We start from the raw sequence: 19,943 nt of genomic DNA, 5'->3' as shown, positions 1-19,943 counted from the left end.
GCCGCATAATTTATTAACTTAGCCACGGACGAATCACCAACTTTTCACGATTTACACAACGAGCCTCAAATTATGTTCCTCGAAAAATATAGCTCTAGCTTTTATTACAAAGTATTACAAACACGTAGGTACTGAGTTAAAAAAAAATAGATTTTCTGGTGTCATGTAAAAATATTTTAGAAGCTTACTGTTTGAACCTACGTTAGATACAAATTTAGATGCTAAAAAATAACTGCCATGCTCAGATTTACAGTGGCTTAAATAGTGACTAGTATAGTATTTTTGAATGTGCATTTTAGACTACACTACAGGGTAGTTTTTTTAGACTACAATAATGCTGTACAATAATCGCTGTTTTAAGAGCACCCCATTAATAATAAATTTCCTTCATTATCTTCATTTCGTAGGATGGAGGTGGGCGTCCGGTTAATTGGCGTAGTGCTTCGTATCCTGAACCTTCTACTATCGCCCCTGTTCTGGCTAAAGGGGCGCCACCGCCGCAGAGTACCGCCCCCACCTGCCGCCATACTCTTGAAGAGTGCTGTCGAACTTGCTGCCAACATCAGGGATGGAGAGGTAAGTGTTGTTGTTTTTTTAAGTTCATTGACAACAAACATTTCACAGAGGGTTATTCTTCTTGAATTATCGTTCTGTGAACTTCGTGACTACTTTGAATTTCGTTGTAAAAATGTACTTAATGATAATCTCCCGTGCCGATCGCGGAGGCGCGGGTGCCTGCTATCCCTTTAAAATCGCATCGACTTTCAGTCTCTACTCCTCTCAAATGTCCGGACTTCTTTCAAAAATGTTCGGCCTATTGTAAACAAAGGTTATACTTTAATTATTATTTATTATGCCTATTTTTTACTGACCACTTAGACCGTAATAATTTGATTTAAGCCCAAAACTGTTAAAAAACAATTTGCCTTTGCTAACGGCAGCAGCCCGTAAATGTCATTTCAACATAAACTCTATTGGAAATCTGTCTTTGTACATAAGCTCGGAAGACTCTGACCTTAATGCTCAGTCTCAGAAGATCGAGTTCAATTAAATATTCCGAAGTTGACGAGTGTTAAGTAAATAAGTTGCCTTCATCTTCACTGCAAACACGCGCATTTAATTAATGCTCTTTAAAAGCTCAGGGGAATAGTGTACTGGTGTAGTGTATTCTGTAAAAGCCTTTACTGTGTTTGTGTCCAGTGTAACAATCTATATGTATGGACCAATAATATAATGGTTAAACATCTGATAAGTATAGTTGTAAATAGGAAAGGGAATTTCGCTCTGTATAGGTAACTAGAGGTAGGTTTTTGGTTAAAATGGGCTTTGTCAAATCACAGTTAAATGAGTGCTTCTAAATGTTTAAGACAAGCTCTTGGTCACGTCTGATCAAGTTTACGTAACTTAGATATTCAGGTAAAATATTGTCTCTGACAACACTCTATTTTTGCTAAGTGTTTTGAAAATAAACATAACATAACCTCAACTATTCTCAATTGGGCCAGTCAAAGGTACATCCATCGCAAGATGAACTAAGTAACCACGACTCACCTAGGTTTTTGAAAATAAAACAGTATTCTTTAAATGTATATCTGCATCTATCTACTCAGCCTGTATCCACCCACTGCTGAGTATAGGCCTCTTATACGGCATCCTTTCCGGTCCTGTGCAAGTCTCATCCATTGCTTTCCGACGTACTTCACAATGTAATCCCACCATCGGGCATCCCTTGGCCACCATTCAGTCGCCTTAGTCTAACTGTTCTCTTCCCGTCTTGCCAAGTGTCCTGTCCATCTCCACCTAAACTTAACGATTAGTATACCTACATCTTCGACTTAAGTGCGTTGCCGAATTTCGACGTTTGGTATACGATCTACCAGGGCTACCCTACCGGCTAAGACGAAGCCGATTAAGATTGGAGCAAATCGAACATCAATTTGTTTCTGTCGTACCGCGTAAGCAGCCAAGATGGCGATTCCCGATTCGTGACGTCACATGAAGTTCGGCAAGCCGATTGAACGAATGATTTCAGTACTTTTGACACTTAATCGGTACCGGCTAAGAAATCGAAGTTCAGCGTCTGAAGCCGATTCCCATTGGAAGTGTCAGTTCATGGATGCCTAACATGGCGCGCTCCATGGCCTGTGGGTCCATTCTAATTTTATAAATGTGCATCTAAGTACGTATAAATAGGTAATGTAAGCTAGACTGCAAATGTTTAACGTATCAATAAATACATGTCCTCTTCCAATAAATAGAACGATGTTTCTCTTGTACTTCAAAGTGTAATTATTTACTGCATGCTAGAATAGACTTACGAAGTTTCTTAAATTTGCACTGCTTGCGCTTGGTACATGTTTCATTTCTGTTCAGCGGGTAAGTAGAGCGGAGAAACATTATTAATTTCACAACGTACCAACACGCCTGTATCCCCGAAGGGGTAGGCAGAAGTGGACAGTATACAGATGTTAGTGACATCTTACCGAATACTGTTGGTGATGATTCAGACAATGATTCTGAGTTAATATCAAGTGGAATTTTCCATCGCAAAATTCATGACTTTTTTATTATTTTTAGTTCCATACGTTTGCGATGGAAAATTCCGCTTAATATCAACTCAGAATCATGGTCTGAATGACCCATCAAAGTCTTCATTACGATGTCACTAACATCCTACATACACCTAGTAAACCTATGCCTATACCTATGTTTACCTAGTACTCCTCGCCACCTATGTTTAAGTTCCATATAATAGGGGATGAGCCTATTGTCATTAATGGGGCACAAATCCTGGAAACCACGTGATATCATTCATCTATGATCCAAACGTGAATTCGAGCTCATGAAATGGAATAGGCTTTTACTGGAGTGTGCTCCAGCTAGGCCACATCGTTACTTACTATGGTGAGATTGTGGTCGCCCCTATAATATAATTACATTAAAAAAAAAATACTTTTAGACCCCAAGCCGGGATTCGAACCCGTGAAACTACGACATTAGAAAGTCACACGTTCTCCGAACAGGACTAGGTATATACAGAAAAACATGCTAGAATTATCATCTTCTGGTTACCCGATATTCTCCACCAACCCGCAATGCAGCAGCGTGGTGGAGTATGCTCCATACCCCCTCCGGTTGATTGAGGGGAGGCCTGTGCCCAGCAGTGGAACATATATAGGCTATTTATGTTATGTTTTGTATGGTTACCCGATCTCAAGTGAAATGTATCACTTATCCGGCAGACCAGTTATCTGTCAATTTATCAATAAGGATCGAAATTGGGGCCTAAGATTTGTTCTCGTCTTGTTTGTGATATGTCCCACCGGGATTCGAACCCGGGACCTCCGGATCGTAAGCCCAACGCTCAACCACTGGACCACAGAGACCGTACGTCCGTTTACCTAGCCTGAAGATTTGACAGGTCCGGTTTTTTACAGAAGCGACTGCCTAGAGTAGCCGTAACCGTAGAGGTCAGACAGGCGTCTGACCTTCCAACCCGCGAAGGGAAAACCAGCCCAATACAGGTTAGGTCACATACCTCCGAAAATGCAATGGAACGTGGGTTTCCTCACAATGTCATAAATGTCATTAGATAATACAATACAAAAAACTTAATCAAATCAAATTACCAAAATAAAAAGTAATAAATACAACAGGCGGTGTTATTGCTAAATGCATCCATACTAATATCATAAAGTCTGTTACCTCTTCACTATTAAACCGCTGAACCGTCTTAGCTGAGGTACGGTGATAGTTTGAGGCTCAAGGAAGAACAGGCTACTCGTATCCTGTCTTTATCCCAAGGGAAATCATCCCTTAACACGTTGACAGCCCCCAGACAAAATGTTTTGACTTCCTTGTAAGTCCCGCAAATTACCTTATTTTTTATACGTCCTGTTAAAAACGGAAATGATAATAAGTAAATGTATTCTAAACACTTCACAATATCTATTGAGTACAATAGGAAGTAAACCAAATCTCTTACAATCATGAAAAAAATAGAACTTTCAAAGGCCGCACTCAGGGCTCTGAACAAGTATGGGTCACTTATGGAGCTAGTCCGTCATGGCCCATATATAGATCACTGGAATGTCAACGTGTTAAGGATGGAAACAAACACGTTAAGTGTGCTAACCAAAGTCTACACGGATGGAGTCACAGGCAGAAAGCTAGGTATACTTATTTTTTTTTTAAATATCGACTTGAATTTTCCACAGATCACAAGCGAGAACTTAGTGTCAATCTACATCGACCGGGTAAAAGAAGTCAACCCGTATCTGAATGCTGTAGTGGACGAGCGGTATCGCGCTGCAGTAGAAGACGCTAAGGAGGTGGACAGGCAGATATCGGAGGCGAGGAAGAACGGCAAGTTGAATGAGCTGGTGAAGACTAAACCACTGTTGGGAGTGCCGTTCAGTGTCAAGGAGAGCTGTTCGCTTGCTGGTGAGTTCGAATTTAAATCTTCCATTGTTCCCATCATGTTGAAAAAATTCTTCATAAATAATACCTAATACTCATTGCGTATTATCGTGATTTGAAAGTGGCTTTATTTACACAGCTATAAAATGCTTACCTTCGGCAACAAAGTAAGCTTAAGAGCTTTTGAGATAAGATTAGTGCATTTAATAATTTAATATATGTGGCTGGTCTAAATACTGGTTTGGATGAGAGCTGGTGAAAGTCTACGCTTGTATTGCTGCTGGTTTCTGCAACAAGTACCTACATACCTACTAGCATAGACTAAAGAATAATAATAAGTTTAGAACGGACACTCCGCCCCGCGCCAATTCGTATCGACACTGAGCTAGATTTACCTCACCCCCGCTAGGATTACTTTAATCTAAATGGCCGTAAATCGTTAAGGGGTAAGAATCTGTCTCGCTTGCACTTAGGCGTTAGATGGCACATGGTAAAAACGAGATTTTTGTATGAAGTGTCCGGGCTGTGCTACTAGTATACTTGACGATTACGATTCCTTTTCCTTACATAATATACATAACAACCACATAGCATCACCAATATATCACAATAATCAGAAGATAAGTTACAGCCACTTTTGATATAAAATACAGCCTCGGTGGTCTAGTAGTTAAGGCGTTAGGTTCACGATCTAGAGGTCCGGGATCGATTCCCGATAGGGGCTTTGTCGAAATCAGTTTGTGAGACTGGCATTTGTTTGTTAAAGACATTGCAGGCTTGAATTGATCAATATTACAACCTATATAGACTTTCACAGGCGTTTATGCTCAAATGCATAGTGTTATAAATAATAGAGAAAGCTAAGCGAACTGGAATATTGAGGGGTGATTGTACTAGTTTCTAAGCGACGAGAATCGATTGTGTGTTGGTACCTAGTTAGCTTCTCATAAATGACTTCGGATAAGTCGTGCCTTGACTAGCTCTAAATAGAAGAAAATTACGTTGTTACAAGAGCTTTTACCTTTTTGTCCGCGGCCCACGGAACCAATTTGAATACCTATTTACTTAATACATTTTCGATAAAATATACTTCTTCTTCTTGTCGTTTCGATGGCATTCAGATTTTTTCAGCCCAGTATTTTGACATAACATAAATAGCCTATGTAGGTACGTCACCCCCTCAATCAACTGGAGACGGAGGGAGCATACCACGCTGCTCCAGTTCCAGTGTAGTGCTTTGCCTTCTGCCTATTTCATTATATTTAAAAAAAAAAAACTATTATGTAGGTTACATTTTGTGTGAAGATCTCTTAAAACGTAAAAAATATAGGTAGGTCTAAGGTAGGTACAGTTGTTCAGTAGGGTGCCTAATGATGATGTCTAGACATTCTGAGAGAGTAATGTGGGTAGTGTGAATGTATTTCACCTCGCTCTACTGCCTTCTCTCACTATGGTCCTGTGGATCACACCAAGGCACCAATGAGTTATTAATTTATTTTAAGTGCAGTTTTTCATTAACACAGTTGACTCGACCATTATAGACGGCAATACGGCTCACCACCTACCACGTTGGTCTAACAGAAAGCTCGGTGAGGTGTGGGTAATTAGTTCTTGCAATGTACCTCCGACTACTCCATTGGGATATGTCGTAAACTTATGTTATGTTTATGTTGTTAAAAGGAACAGACTACGTTCATTAACTGGAGAATATACAGCATACTCCTAGATAACAATGCAGATTTCCTTTCGAGTTTTCCGATAGCTGAACAATGAATCATTATGACGTCATAAATTATAAGACGGGCCTCAGCCAAGTCGCAAACGGTTATGACAATCGACAGAAACAGAGACAGTGATGAAAATAATATTATGTCAATGAGAAAAAACCGCATATTTCTCCCATCAGGTGTCGCTACTGTTAAGTATTCTTTGACAATTCTCCATACTATTTGAGTAAACAAACATTTTTTTTTTGTTATTTTTCACACTATAACCCTTTGCGCAACGTTTAATTGCAAAATCATAGTGTTATATTTATTCCCTAAAGATGTGAAAGAAGAAAACTTGAAAAACTTTATTTTCAATCAAAACTGCCTTTTTACAACTAATGGCTTTTTTTTCGTAACTCATCCTTCAAACGGGATACACCCCACGATGCCATATTTTATAGCAATTTATCACGAATTTTAGCTGGACAGTATGGAGAACTGTCAAAATTTAGGAACACTCAACAGTGCTGCCACCTACATTTAAGCTTCTAGTTTTATGCTCATTCCATACCTTTTTAAAACTGTCCCTGTCGATTATCATAATTGTTTGCGAATTGGCTAGGGTCCCTGCGTATATTATAATAGGTATAAAGTTTTTAATTTTAGATAGCTACCAGCTTATTGGAGTCGAGGGAACGACTGTCGTATGCATTGGCACAGTATCGTACTTGTCGTGTATTTTTCTTTATTTTTTGTTCCGTCTGTCAGATGAAAACTGACGATACGATAGGGAACGGCAAAATAAAAAAAATCTTTCCTCTTTCGCATACGCCTGGCCAGCCAGACAAATTAAATTGTCTCGCTACCCTATCGCTACCTATAAACGACTTGAATTCCAAGACGAGCTAAGCAAAACGCAATGGCTGGTTTTATCTTACTAAATTGTACACATATAAACTCACGCCTGTAATTCCTACGGAGTGGACAGAGCTCGAAGTAATCAGAACATTACCTGCTGCTGCTTTTTATATATAGAGTATAAGAATAATCTATTTTCAGTAAAAATAAAAAAGATATATAAGATACAAAATTATTCTTTGTGAATCTGTATCTTAGGCATAAGAAAATTTCATAATGCCTGTCGATTACCCGTCCTTTTCCTTTTCAGTGGAGGAAGAAAATGATAGATGTAACTTAAAACACTTAAAATTAAAATTACGAATAATTAAAACATTAACTTAAAATAAAATTAGATGGTGTTTACAGGAATTAGCACCAATAAATACCTTAAAAATTTTAAACTATTTGGGCAATTTGTTGATCGTCCCCAACAAACTGTCGTTGAATTCCTAAGATGGATATTTTATGGATGTTGATGAGTCCATCGCCCTTATAATGGTCCATTATGTTAAGAAACATCCTTCTGTCGATATTTATGACATTCCCGGGAAGATAAGCAAAATAACGCGTTCGTTATTTCATTCGATCCCAGTCCAGAATACTTTTATTTATTTAATATTTGAGAGACCAGCAGCTCTCAAAAACCATACAAAAATTCATATTCACAAACTAAGCCTACTTATAGAAACAAATAATCTTGTTTAAAAAATATATAAGTATATAATAGTCTAAAAAGTAAGATGATTCGTACTTCGGATGCACGTTAAGCCGTTAGTCCCGGTTACTACTTACTGATAAAATGTATTCGTTACAAGAGTCACCTTAGGGGACTTTGGCGTCTCAATAATAACCCTGACACCGTGGTTGATGACGTCGGTAATCCAGCTCACCAACCCACACGATAGAAGACGAGAAGAATAGTTCCAGAAGCAATAAGTAGTTAACGTTGCTTCCTAGCTCGAATAGACCATGGCCAAGCTTCTTTAATTTTGGCCGACATTTCCCCTGACATTTTATATCACATCGTAGAGATAATAAGGTCGTTTTATCTACGTTTTTCGACGGCCCGGAGCGCTAGATAAGGGCCGCTTTTGAATTATTCTTCACATTTTATATAAACATAAATACACACACACATATAAGAGTATTTATGCGAAGACAAATAAATTCCACTTACCTACTACGACTACCACTACACTTACCACTTATCCTCACACACCACCTATATGCCTATAATATGTAGGGTTTAATTTGAGTATTTTAACATTCTTAACAAGTTGATTATTCGTTCATTCGCTTGTTTCGGTAAAACTATAATAATAAAATGGCAACACTGATAGTCGGCAAGTCATTATAAAGGGTTGCACTTGGCCAAGAGGGGCAGTTCGCTTTAACCTTTCGACCACAAAACACTAGTCTTAGTGGAAGCTCTGTCAAATCGTGCCAAGAAAGGAAAATAAACAACTTAATACTCTTTGTGAAGTGTGTTTTATTATAAATATAAGCACCCCCAATATAGACAAAACTTTCGAGCCCTTTGGGTGACTTACAAACTATAGCGAATACCCATTCGCCTCTTTCAGTCGAAGTGGCTATTAGAAATCAGAATCATTTATTCAACGTAATTATCATGGATAAACTTGTTGAAGGTCAATGTAACATTTTTGAATTTATGTCATTTCGCAAGGTGTTATGGCTGAGGAGAAGAAATGACAAGAAACTGCAACAGCAACACATCTTTTAAAAACCAATGAGGGTATACATTACAAGTTATTTAATAACTAGAGGAACACATTCAATACCAGACATTTTTATCAGTTAAGCTTTTTTACATTAGCCGAAACATCTTCATCAACCCGCTGTGGAGTAGCTTGGTGGAGTATGCTCCTCCTCCAGTCAATTGAGCATAGACCTGTGCTCAGCAGTAGGAGTATATAGGGCTATTTTATTTAGGTATGTTATGATGGACAAAACACTGCTTGAATCCTGAATCATAATTATTTGGTTCAATTGTGATAAAATTTCGCAAAGACGACCCCATGACGATGATATAAAGTATAAACTTTCGCCCGTAATTCCTGCAGCAAATAAACAAAACAGCAGTTTTGTTATTCCAAACGGACAGAAAAGTCATAAAATTTTAATTCGGGCAGTATCTCATAAATTAATTTGAAATTATTATGAAAATGCTAATAATTCCCCGAAAGATAAGTACTAAAAGTAAGGAACTTTCACCGTGTTTGGCTAAGCGTTGAGAATAAATTTTAATAGATTACAATTTGGGCATAAGGGAATAAAAATCTCTTGTTGTTATGGTAATAGGCTTATTCAAGGTTTGAATACAAATCGCTACCAGTGGATACGTATTAGGTAAGGTACGGTATTGGTATTGGTTTACTAACACATACCTACATCATTTTTAACGAATGTGACTGTTATATTATTTAGCATTGGCTTAAAATAGAAAATCGAAGGTTTTTCTAAGTTCTACACATTATTGTGTGGCATTATAAAATTTACACACATAAATTAAGGCTGCGTTTCATTGACGCGGAGCTGTGCGGAGATGTGCAGGAATCGACCAATCACCGAGGGAAGAGAGTGACAGAGCGTCTTCGGTTTTCGCTCTCTCGAACGCTGTGATTGGTCAATTTCGCACATCTCCGCTCATCTCCGCCCATCTCCGTGTCAGTGGAAACCCGGCCTAATCGCCGTAGTTTTTCAGGAGTTAGCGGGCTAGGCTAGGCGGCCAAAGGTTATTAGATTAACTTGCACCACTCTTGGTTATTTTTGTCTTATGTGTTTCTTTGTAATGCGGCGTCCACGATAATAAATCTACTACAACTAGTACCTAGTAGTACTTTCTGATCGCTAGTATAGGACATTGCAGGCTGATCACCCGATTGTCCAAAAGTAAGATGATCCGCGTGTGGGAGGGCACGTTAAACAGTCGGTCCCAGCTACTACTTGTATTTACCTAAGTAAATAATTATGTAGTCGTTTCATGAGACAATAGTCACGAGTGACAATTAATGATGTCACATTAATTGTCACGGTCATTTTATCGATTCTAACCATACAATTGATTGTATTAGTTTTGTCGATTGGTGCTAATATGAACCCAACTAAGTCATGTTGTTCTGTCAAAATACGAACAAAATCTCGTACCACGCATGTTAGGGAAAAAAACAAACTTATCGATTTCGACAAAATTTATTCAATCGATCGATAATTTTATCACGTTGCGCATCTTAGCCTGCAGTATTGTTGACGTTGATCATTGATCTCACAACCCACACGAAAGAAGAAGATGATAGTAATGCGTAATAGTTAGTGTCTTCGTTTAGGTGGGTAAGTATGAGACCATAATTAAAACACATAATACCGGGTTCTTACCGCGTTATTACCAGGGATATAAGACTCCCGATATTTCATAACTGTTGCAAGTGCTATGATCACGGGACAACTGTGTTGAAATATCTGGAGTCTCATAACCCTAACAATAACGCGGTAAGAACCAGGTATTATGTGTTTTAAGTGTGATAATAACCGCGTAAACCTCAAACAATGTATAAGTATGAGACCCTCTGAAAGTATGCATACTAGTGTAGCTAAACAAAATAAAGGCACGCGTCTCTCACTAAGGCGTTAGTATAAATAAATGAAAAGTACACCGAGTCATTCTTCATATCACACAAGCTAAGCTAGCTAGCTTTCCCGGAAAATTAATTACTGGGAAATACATCGGGGATGGTCCACCAAACAACGACCCTGGATCAGTCTCAATTCGTTTGTCAAAGGCATTCCGTTGTTATACAGCGGAATTTTACCAACGCAATATGGCAACGCAATAAACCTAGCTATTATACGTACATATAGGTAGACAGGTATGCCACAATATTGATTTGTACGCAGTATACGGAAGAAATCCACACCAAATATTAAAAATACGTCGTTTACAAATTGTGTAAAATATTGAAGCTTTTACTTTAATATATTAAAGACATGTGCTGTTTTATTACAAAAAAATACTTAGGTTTAAACCCGGACTAGTTAAAACTAGGATGAAACCTAATGTCAAACCTGAGTCGATAAATTTTGTCGAAATCTATAAGTTTGCCATTTTCCCTAACATTGTGTTACGATCGATAAAATTTCTGTCACGTTGAACTTTTTATCACGTACGATGTTGCCATTGCGTAAAAAAAATGTTTTTGGCAACATTTCGGGTCAAATTCTAACTTGGATTCTTTTATACACGAGACGAAGGAAGTCTTAAAATCAAGCCATCTAAAACCCTCGCCATATACGTACTTAGTACCTAAGCCTTTAGTTTGTGTTGTATACCTATTTATTGCCAATGTTTAAAACCGGCGTTCTAATATGTACAGTCATGAGCAATATAATGTTAAGGACTCTGTCGCACTAACATATTTGACATTTAGTGAGACTTACAGTTCAATTTGTTAAAATATGTAGTTAATGTGACATGGTACCAAAGTTGAAAAATTGTGAACCGTAACATACTGCTTACAATTTAACGTATTATTATTCGTCAGATCATAATCTATCGAAGTGAAACTGTTAAATCACAATCTTACAATTGTCAACTGTCCGAAGGCTGTCTCTGATTGGTCGGCCTTACAGTAGACCGTTACAGTTTGGTTACAGTCGACAATAAACGAATTAAGAAACAAACATGGCGGCGCGGAGCACATGCCGTTCAACCAATCAGCGCGTGAGGTGCGTTTCGTTTCACAATTTGACGGTTTCAGTTCGATAAATTATAATCTACCGAAAAATAATGCGTTAAATTGTATGCAATATGTTACGATTCATAATCTTTCGACAGTTCACAATCTCACGAGATAGATCATAAACTAACGCTATTTACAATTTTACGGTGACATATACATATTAATGCTCGTGACCGTACCCTATTAGTAACCCAAATGAGTTGTTGCAGGTCTATCCAACTCAATGGGATGCTTAGAGAACGCCGGGCGCCGAGCTACTGCGGACGGTGAAGTGGTTCGGCTGGTAAGAGCCGCTGGTGCCATACCACTGTTGGTGTCAAACACTCCTGAGCTGTGTCTTGGGTGGGAAACGACGAATCTACTGCGGGGGGCGACGAACAACCCTTACTGCTTGAATAGGACGCCTGGTGGTTCTTCTGGGGGAGAGGTGGGTTGCTTGATTGCTTCTATTTTGAAAACACATGTTCATTTTATAGGGCGCTATATAATTTAATTCCACCAACCCGCATTGGAGCAGCGTGGTGGAGTATGCTCCATACCCCAGTTGATTGAGGGGAGGCCTGTGCCCAGTAGTGGGACGTATATAGGCTGTTTATTTTTGTATATAATTTAATAAGTAAATGAGAGCCGCCAGTGATATCGCAATGCAACTCCTGAAGAATATATCGTGAGGAAGACCACGAATTTACTGTGGGGCACGTCGAACGACTCTTACTGTTTGAATAGGTCGTGGGTGGTAGTTCTTCTGGGGGAGAGGTGAGTTACCGGCTTCTCTATACTTAAACTTTTAGAAAGACATATTTATTATAAATAGTGTGAGACTTGAATTACCTTGTAAATATTGAAGAATACTGGAAAGCCCAAGGACTGGTTTCCCTTCGCGGGTTGGACGGTCAGACAGGCAGTCGCTTCAAACCGGACCTGTCAAATATAATACAAACAAATATAATACATACAAACCGGGATAATGCTAGGGAGAAGACGACTAGAAAGCCCAAGGTCGATTCTGACGACTCGTCGTGAAGGCGGCCAATCAACTCGCCACAGCAAACACTTCTGGACCCCAATACCGAACGGCGTTTTCTGTTTTTCAAACGTAATTCTCTCATACGATGCCTCGAACTGAAGTTCGCGCCCTCCTCGGCACAAGGCCTGTTGTCTTAAATTTAGCGATGAGAGCCCCCAACTAGTCCCCTTGTCCGACCTAGTAAGTACCATCCGGCAAAACGGCAATAGAATACGTCACAAATGCCACGTCAGTACCTCATGAAATTAGTCGGGTAATTAAATTTGCTGTTTGTTATGTAGGTATCAAGCGGCCCGACCTCGCTTCGGTCAACTTGGACTTCTCAGAGTGCTTAAAATGTCGCATACGACATAGTATACTTGGTGCCAGATCGTTCTTTTATTTACTTGATTGACTGTGTATCTTTTCCCATACATATTAGGTCTTTCGATAAACCGTAATAGGTAGACTTTAATGTCCAATACCACATAAAAAGTGATCCGAGTATCAAGATTTACTTGGACCTTTCAAATCAGACTGTTTCTTTAGCTTTTTTCATAAACAAACACCTTTAATAAAGTTCCACTAAGTAAACAATATTTTGACTCAAACGTGTTTGTGAAACTGCGTGTAGTGTTTGTTTATTCATTTTCCTAATTTCATATCGCACGCATTTTTTTTAAGCGGAATGATGACTTTTGTTCCTAAGTCCAGGGTTTTTAAAATCCGGACCACTGTGCGGCGTGAGAAAATTAAAAAAAATAGTTAATCAAAAGTAGAATATAATACCTATTGTATTTCTGAGCACTTCACTAGGCCTATGTGGTTCGTCCCCGTCGTAATCTTCCAATGATTGCCACAACAATACCGTTACAGTAATAAGCTATTATAGTAGTAGATAGACAATGACGTAGGTATAGATTTTATCATCGTTATTCGTAGCACGTCGTTCTACGCTCAATTGTGTTTTACCTCGCGCCTTGTTCGTAAAGTACCTTAGGGTGTTACTACATCTGATTTCGATTCGAACTTACTTACCTATCAATTTCTCTGGCGCAATTGTCACATATGAACCTCTCATGCGATCCCAGTTTTCTATACCGAAACACCCAAGAGGCCTAACTTGAACTCTTATTGCGATGTTTGCGATCCACACTATAACAACAATACAGTATTTCATCGCGAGTAAACGAGAATTATGTATGCAAAGTATTTCTTGAGCACAGAGATTCAAACACCAGACTTAGCTTTTATTTCGCTTAATAGACTTCTTAGGCCATTCATTATAACTGTTTTGGGATGGTGATAAGTGGTGTGCCTTTCTCGGGAATATTCCCACTTTGGGAACGTTCCCAGCAGTGAAAAGGCGTAAAACTTATGTAAAAAAAGCTATATTTCCTAACTGTCAGGCAGATAAGACTAGTGTAGAAGAAAAAATAATTTTAAAACGAAAAGCAGCCAGTGTCTTTACTATTAAAGAATTTTTACAACGGAAACATTCCCACACTGGGAATATTCTCGGGAACGGCACGACACTGATGATGGTATTACCGAAATAATCGCAATCAGATTTTTTACCAAAAACTATGCTTTTTTTTTTCAAATAAATGCATGGAGCCGTCCTGGCTCCCCCGCCCCGGTACCTCCATATTAACATACATACGCGCGTGACATAATACGGAGTTCCTTTTCCATTAACAGAGTTACGACTTACAACCTTGTTTGTTACGACTTACATAATAGATATGTTAATTAAATCGGTCAATAAGGCTATTTCGACGATACTTGTAACTTACTTGGGATGAAGGTCAAGTTTTTCTACTTCAACTAAATAAAGACAGAACTAATGTGGTAAACTTATTTATGAATTTTATTAAAGAAAAATGTAATAAGAAGTGCTACATTTTATCACGTTTTTCTATGACGTCATAGGTTGCTTTTTCATACAAATTCCATAGTAATTTCGTGTTTTGACGTTTAAAAAATGTAACTGATTTGACTAGTTGGAAACTAGCCTATTATTTACGTATATTCTCATTTTAAAGAAACCAGGTAAGTGCTTATTTTGAAAAATAACATTCTGATGTGATCTTTTTCAACATTTCTGTCAATTAATCTCATTGCGGGTAAAAAGGGTTCCGGGTTTTCTCTAAAATGCGAATATACGTAAATAATAGGCTAGTTTCCAACTAGTCAAATCAGTTACATTTTATTAAACGTCAAAGCACTAAATTACTATGGAATTTGTATGAAAAAGCAACCTATGACGTCATAGAAAAACGTGATAAAATGTCGCACTTCTTATTACATTTTTCTTTATTAAAATTCATAAATAAGTTTACCACCTTTAGATCTGTCTTTATTTAGTAATCAGAATTTCATTTATCTTTGACCTAGGAAACTACCCAATCTTTAGGTACCTATTTGCATGCTTGAGAACATGACTCTGATTAAATAGAGATTTGTATTCAGAACATGGTTTTAACTAGGTTCTAACAATGATGATTACAACTCAGCCACAAGAACAAAACCGGTGATCTGCACACAGACCATAGTGGTTTACTGTGTTAGAAAGGACACAATCCGTCTGTCGGTTTTATTTACTTACCCGGGTATTAACATAGAATTAGGATTAATACCACGTATATCTAGAAAGGCACCAGCGACTGTTCTAGGTTTACCTCGCGCCAGTGGCTAGTATTGACTATATTTATATTTGATCTACAGGGCGCTCTACTGGCATGCGGCGCGAGCGCTTTCAGCGTGGCATCTGATGTGGCAGGATCCATCCGCGTGCCAGCCGCCTTCTGTGGGGTCTTCGGACATAAACCTACCCCAGGTAAATATATTAATAATAATAAGGTCGCCATAGTCCCCCCTATCCCAGTATCCCGGTCCGCTAACCCTCAACTCAATAGCCCAGTTCCCTTTGCAGATTATGATCTGCAATAGTCCTACACGAACCGGGGATTGTCTTTGGGTGCACCCCCATAGTGCATACAGGGATAATCGCCGGTTGGTGTCACACCACATTTAGATTAAATTGTCTTAAGGGGCCTCTACGTGTTGGCTTCGGCGCCACACTCACCTTCCTAAAGTCCGGGTCTCCATAGGCCCGAGATATGGAAACGAATAATAATAATATTTATTCAGAAAAAAGGTACAATTTTTTTTACATAATCAGCATTACAAATTATTAGTGTAAGTTTACAATTTTTACTGAGTTTACGTTTTTGTGTTATGTAGAGAAATAATTCAGCAATTTTTCAGTTTATCATGTAATTTCCACCTTTCACATGTCAGAAAAGTCAGATAGAAAAACAATATCGTATAAAATATTCAAAATAAAAAGATTTTATACAAAAAAAAAGTTGTAAAAAGATTTATATTTTCATACTTATTTTTTAAAAATACGGACATGGTTCTTTTTTAACAAAACCTCGCAAGTTCCAATCCAGGTAAAACCTAGACATAATAGTTAAACATTTGCGTAAATACAGCGACGTTATATTTTAGGAGAATTATTTTTACATATTATTCTTTCCAGGTATAATCTCCATAGAAGGACACATCCCGATGTTAAACGACGAGTTGTTCCCGCGGTTCCTGGCGGTGGGCCCGATGGCTCGCCGGGCCGAGGACTTGCCCCTGTTGATGGACATCATGGCGGGAGACAAGAAGGACAAGTTCAAACTCGACCAGCCTGTCGACTTGAGGAAACTTAAGGTATAACACACACATGGGACTAAAACATAGCTGGCGAGGTGTGGGTCCTACTATACTATACGGGTATACACCCGAAGGGGTAGGCAGGTGTTAGTACTGTTAGTGTTATGTGTAATTAACTGAGGGTCGTTTCGCGCCAAACTGCTCCTTTTCAATGGGTCTTTTCGGACTACTATCACAAGAATCTCGTTCCTTCTCCGTGCGTGCGAGTGAGACAAACAATTTAGTTCACCTTAACGGCTTATGGCTTAAATCATTAATATTATGGTATTTTATTATAGCCTTAAATAGACTAAAGTGGCCCGGGGGGTGAGGGAAAGTAAGCTCGCTCCAAACTCAAATCGGTGCGGGGCGGAGAATGTCCCTTCTATACGTACTTGTTTATTAGTATTGTTTATTCTACGCTGTATTGCCTAATCAGAGATATAGCTAAGTTCCTAATGTTCTCATTCATACACCTGCACAAAACAAGCTGGCTTTATATTTATCGACATTACACATCATGTTCATAACTCGAAAGCTATCCGGCCGTAGTATGCGGCATAAAAAGCTGTTTTAGATGATGACAATGCCCTTTCATATGATACTTTGGGGAATTAGGCTGTCTGGGAGAGCCGGAGTGATCCAGCCGTTTCAGATATCACATATTTATTTATTTATTCACAATTTACATAGTCATTACAGGCAAAATAGCGGGCCGACGTCGAATTGGGGAAAACGGCCCGCAAATCATACCAATACCATTCATTATGATACTTAGGTAATCCAATTAATCTGACCAACGAGGGACAGGCAGAGTCACGCCAGGTGTATAGTATAAGGCTTCCTTTTTACCATTGAATTTAGAAAAAAGCTCAAAGGAAATCATTGGGAGAGCTTGTGGCCTTACTAATTGTGTACTTTCCATCAGGTACACTACATGACCGAGGCGGGGATATCGTTGGCACTCATTCGTGTCCATCGGAGTATTAGCGACATGATAATAAACGCTGCCAAATACCTCGAAAGGGAATGCGGTTCCACCATCAGTAATGTAAGGAAATATTATCTCATCTAGCTTAAAATACTTGAATCCAAACCAAAAACTTACGTTTATTTTATTTTTTCAGGAGAAATTCAAGGATTTAGAAGATTCCGTGGAAATATCAGTGTCGGTTTTCTTTTCTATGAAAGATATTCCTAATATGTTACAAGATCCGGCAAATCCCAAAGTAAGTTCAGCTCACGGACGTATGAAATAATATTATTTTGCTCTTCAATATATTCTTCAAAAAATCTGCTTGAAACGAAACGCACTTGTTATTTTTAGGTGCGGCGACTGGTATCTCTAGAATTCGTTTGCCGCGCGTTTTTATCAGTGTTGCCGCTTTAAAAAATACCCACATTTTAGGTAATATAATATTTTGTCTGGTTACAGAGGGACAAGAGCCTGTTTGGCGAACTATTGAAAAGCATTTTCGGAAGTGGAACACGTTCGCTACAGGTTTTAGGATTTACAATGATAAACAAAAGTCACCTTTTTATTCCTAAATCTCGGCGTGGATACTACAGGACAAAGGCGAAAGAACTTCGGGAGCAAATGATCGTAATATGTTTAAATATTTATTTGTGACGATTCCGGCAGATATTATTTTAATTTTATTGTAATATAACAACTCTAAAAGTTCTGCCGTTCTTCTCTTATGATTGGTGCAAGAAAGAGACATCTAGTGATAAAACTGTCGAACTAATTTAAAATTAAGTTTTTGACTGCCAGAATCAGAATCTGCACTATAGTAAAATTTTCTTAATTAAATGGATGCGAATATTGAAATAATAGATTATTTTTATTATTTTTAGAAAACTCTTGGAGATAATGGCGTTCTTCTATACCCCGTATGTAATGGTCTGGCCCACTACCATTCCCAAGTGTTCCTGCGTGCGTCTGGCGTCATGTACACCATGGTGTTCAATATTCTTGGTATGCCCGCCACTACAGTGCCAATGGGTTTATACCAAGGCTTGCCTATCGGAATACAGGTAATTTAATTAATTATATGGTTAATTATGTAGATTTTTTTACTTTAGTTTTAAAGTAGATTAATAAATTCCCACAATTTTTTACCCTACTTCTTCCTTACTTATGTAACTCACAAAGTGATTTTTATGAGTTTCGTAGTACGGGAGTCTCAAAGTTATCACTTTTTACAGGTCGTAGCAGCACCGAATCAGGATAGATTATGCTTAGCAGTAGCAAAACAACTTGAAAAGGGATTCGGCGGTTGGCGACCTCCACAGTAATTCTAATTGATGGACTCGCAAAATAGGAAATAGGCTAAAAATAAGTTTCTGAAGTCAATAAACCACATGTATGGCGTGGTTGTTTTTTACTGGGGGAAGTTTCGTATGTTAGAACACGTGAATTTTAACCGTTTCATCTATTTTATATGTCGATATTAAAGTTAGACCAATGAAATTGGTGTTATTTATAAGGACAAGTAACCCTGGTGTATGTATATAGATTGCACAGAACTATTTTGTGTTAGATTGTATTTCTATCATCGCTTTTATGAGTTGACAATTGTGAAAAGAGTTTTATAGCAATTGTTATTTTATAAAAACAAAATAATTTATTGTAATTTTATTTTGTACCTACCTATTTTGTTGTAAAATTTTAATATTAAAATTGAATTATGTATTCGACTACTATGAATGTAATGCACAAAAAATACTAGTGATAGTATAGATATTGATATTATGTGCACTTGTTATATTTATGTCAGAGTATTTAACAATTAAAAGTGCTGTGAATGTAAATGTGTATACCTGTGTCACTTCAGAACTTTTGGAAATGTTTGTATTCTATTCTATATTACTTATCTTATTTTTTGTGTCGACTAGAAATATTATTTGTATACACGCTCTTTAGGCAGTAACTTTACTATAAAATATAATAAAATGAAGTATAAAACATTGCTGGTGATTTTATTACCTATGTTCAAAATTAGAGTAAAATAGATAGTGTCCATATTTTTTATTAAGTATTTTAGACCCATCTATTTAAGTACATAACTCCAGTTTCTGTTTACACCATAAAAATTGGATTATGCCGAAAAAAGAGAGACGCTTGGCAACACTGTTCCATCCAAGTCACACCACAACCACAAGCAAAGCATCCAAGTACCTAGGTACCCTTTTTTATTTCCATCCGTCATTGGTCTTTGACTAGAACACTGATAGAAAGGTATGTGACATCACTGTGTACTGTGTATCTACGTACCTAGAGTAAAAAAACAGGAGCTTCTTGAATGCAGGATGATTTTTCGCGGGCTTAAGTTCAGGTAAAATTTAGGGTAACATATTGCCCATTTGCCATTAGTAATAAACTTTTCCAATTCAAACCGTGATGATTTACATTCATAGAGAAAACTTGAAGGGTATCTAAAT

At 38.0% G+C, this 19,943-nt stretch overlaps 1 protein-coding gene across 2 annotated transcripts in view; it reads left to right on the top strand.

Annotated features, from left to right (window-relative positions):
• Nucleotides 1-19,469, top strand: part of LOC126369470 (fatty-acid amide hydrolase 2-B-like) — a 31,070-nt gene extending 11,601 nt beyond the window's left edge. For both annotated transcript variants that reach the window (XM_050013885.1, XM_050013886.1), the window contains 10 exons: nt 408-576; nt 4,218-4,443; nt 11,995-12,212; nt 15,519-15,630; nt 16,339-16,517; nt 17,428-17,550; nt 17,627-17,728; nt 17,935-18,102; nt 18,357-18,536; nt 18,708-19,469. In XM_050013885.1, coding sequence (XP_049869842.1) covers nt 409-576; nt 4,218-4,443; nt 11,995-12,212; nt 15,519-15,630; nt 16,339-16,517; nt 17,428-17,550; nt 17,627-17,728; nt 17,935-18,102; nt 18,357-18,536; nt 18,708-18,797 — 1,566 coding nt within the window. In that variant the 5' untranslated portion in view covers nt 408 and the 3' untranslated portion in view covers nt 18,798-19,469. The remainder of the gene's footprint in view (nt 1-407; nt 577-4,217; nt 4,444-11,994; nt 12,213-15,518; nt 15,631-16,338; nt 16,518-17,427; nt 17,551-17,626; nt 17,729-17,934; nt 18,103-18,356; nt 18,537-18,707) is intronic.
• Nucleotides 19,470-19,943: the final 474 nt, after the last annotated feature.

Source organism: Pectinophora gossypiella, chromosome 9 (assembly GCF_024362695.1).
Source record: "Pectinophora gossypiella chromosome 9, ilPecGoss1.1, whole genome shotgun sequence".
In the NCBI taxonomy this organism is placed as follows: domain Eukaryota; kingdom Metazoa; phylum Arthropoda; class Insecta; order Lepidoptera; family Gelechiidae; genus Pectinophora; species Pectinophora gossypiella.
The sequence above is the reverse complement of the archived record's forward strand: the minus strand, read 5'-3'. Positions and strand labels throughout refer to the sequence as shown.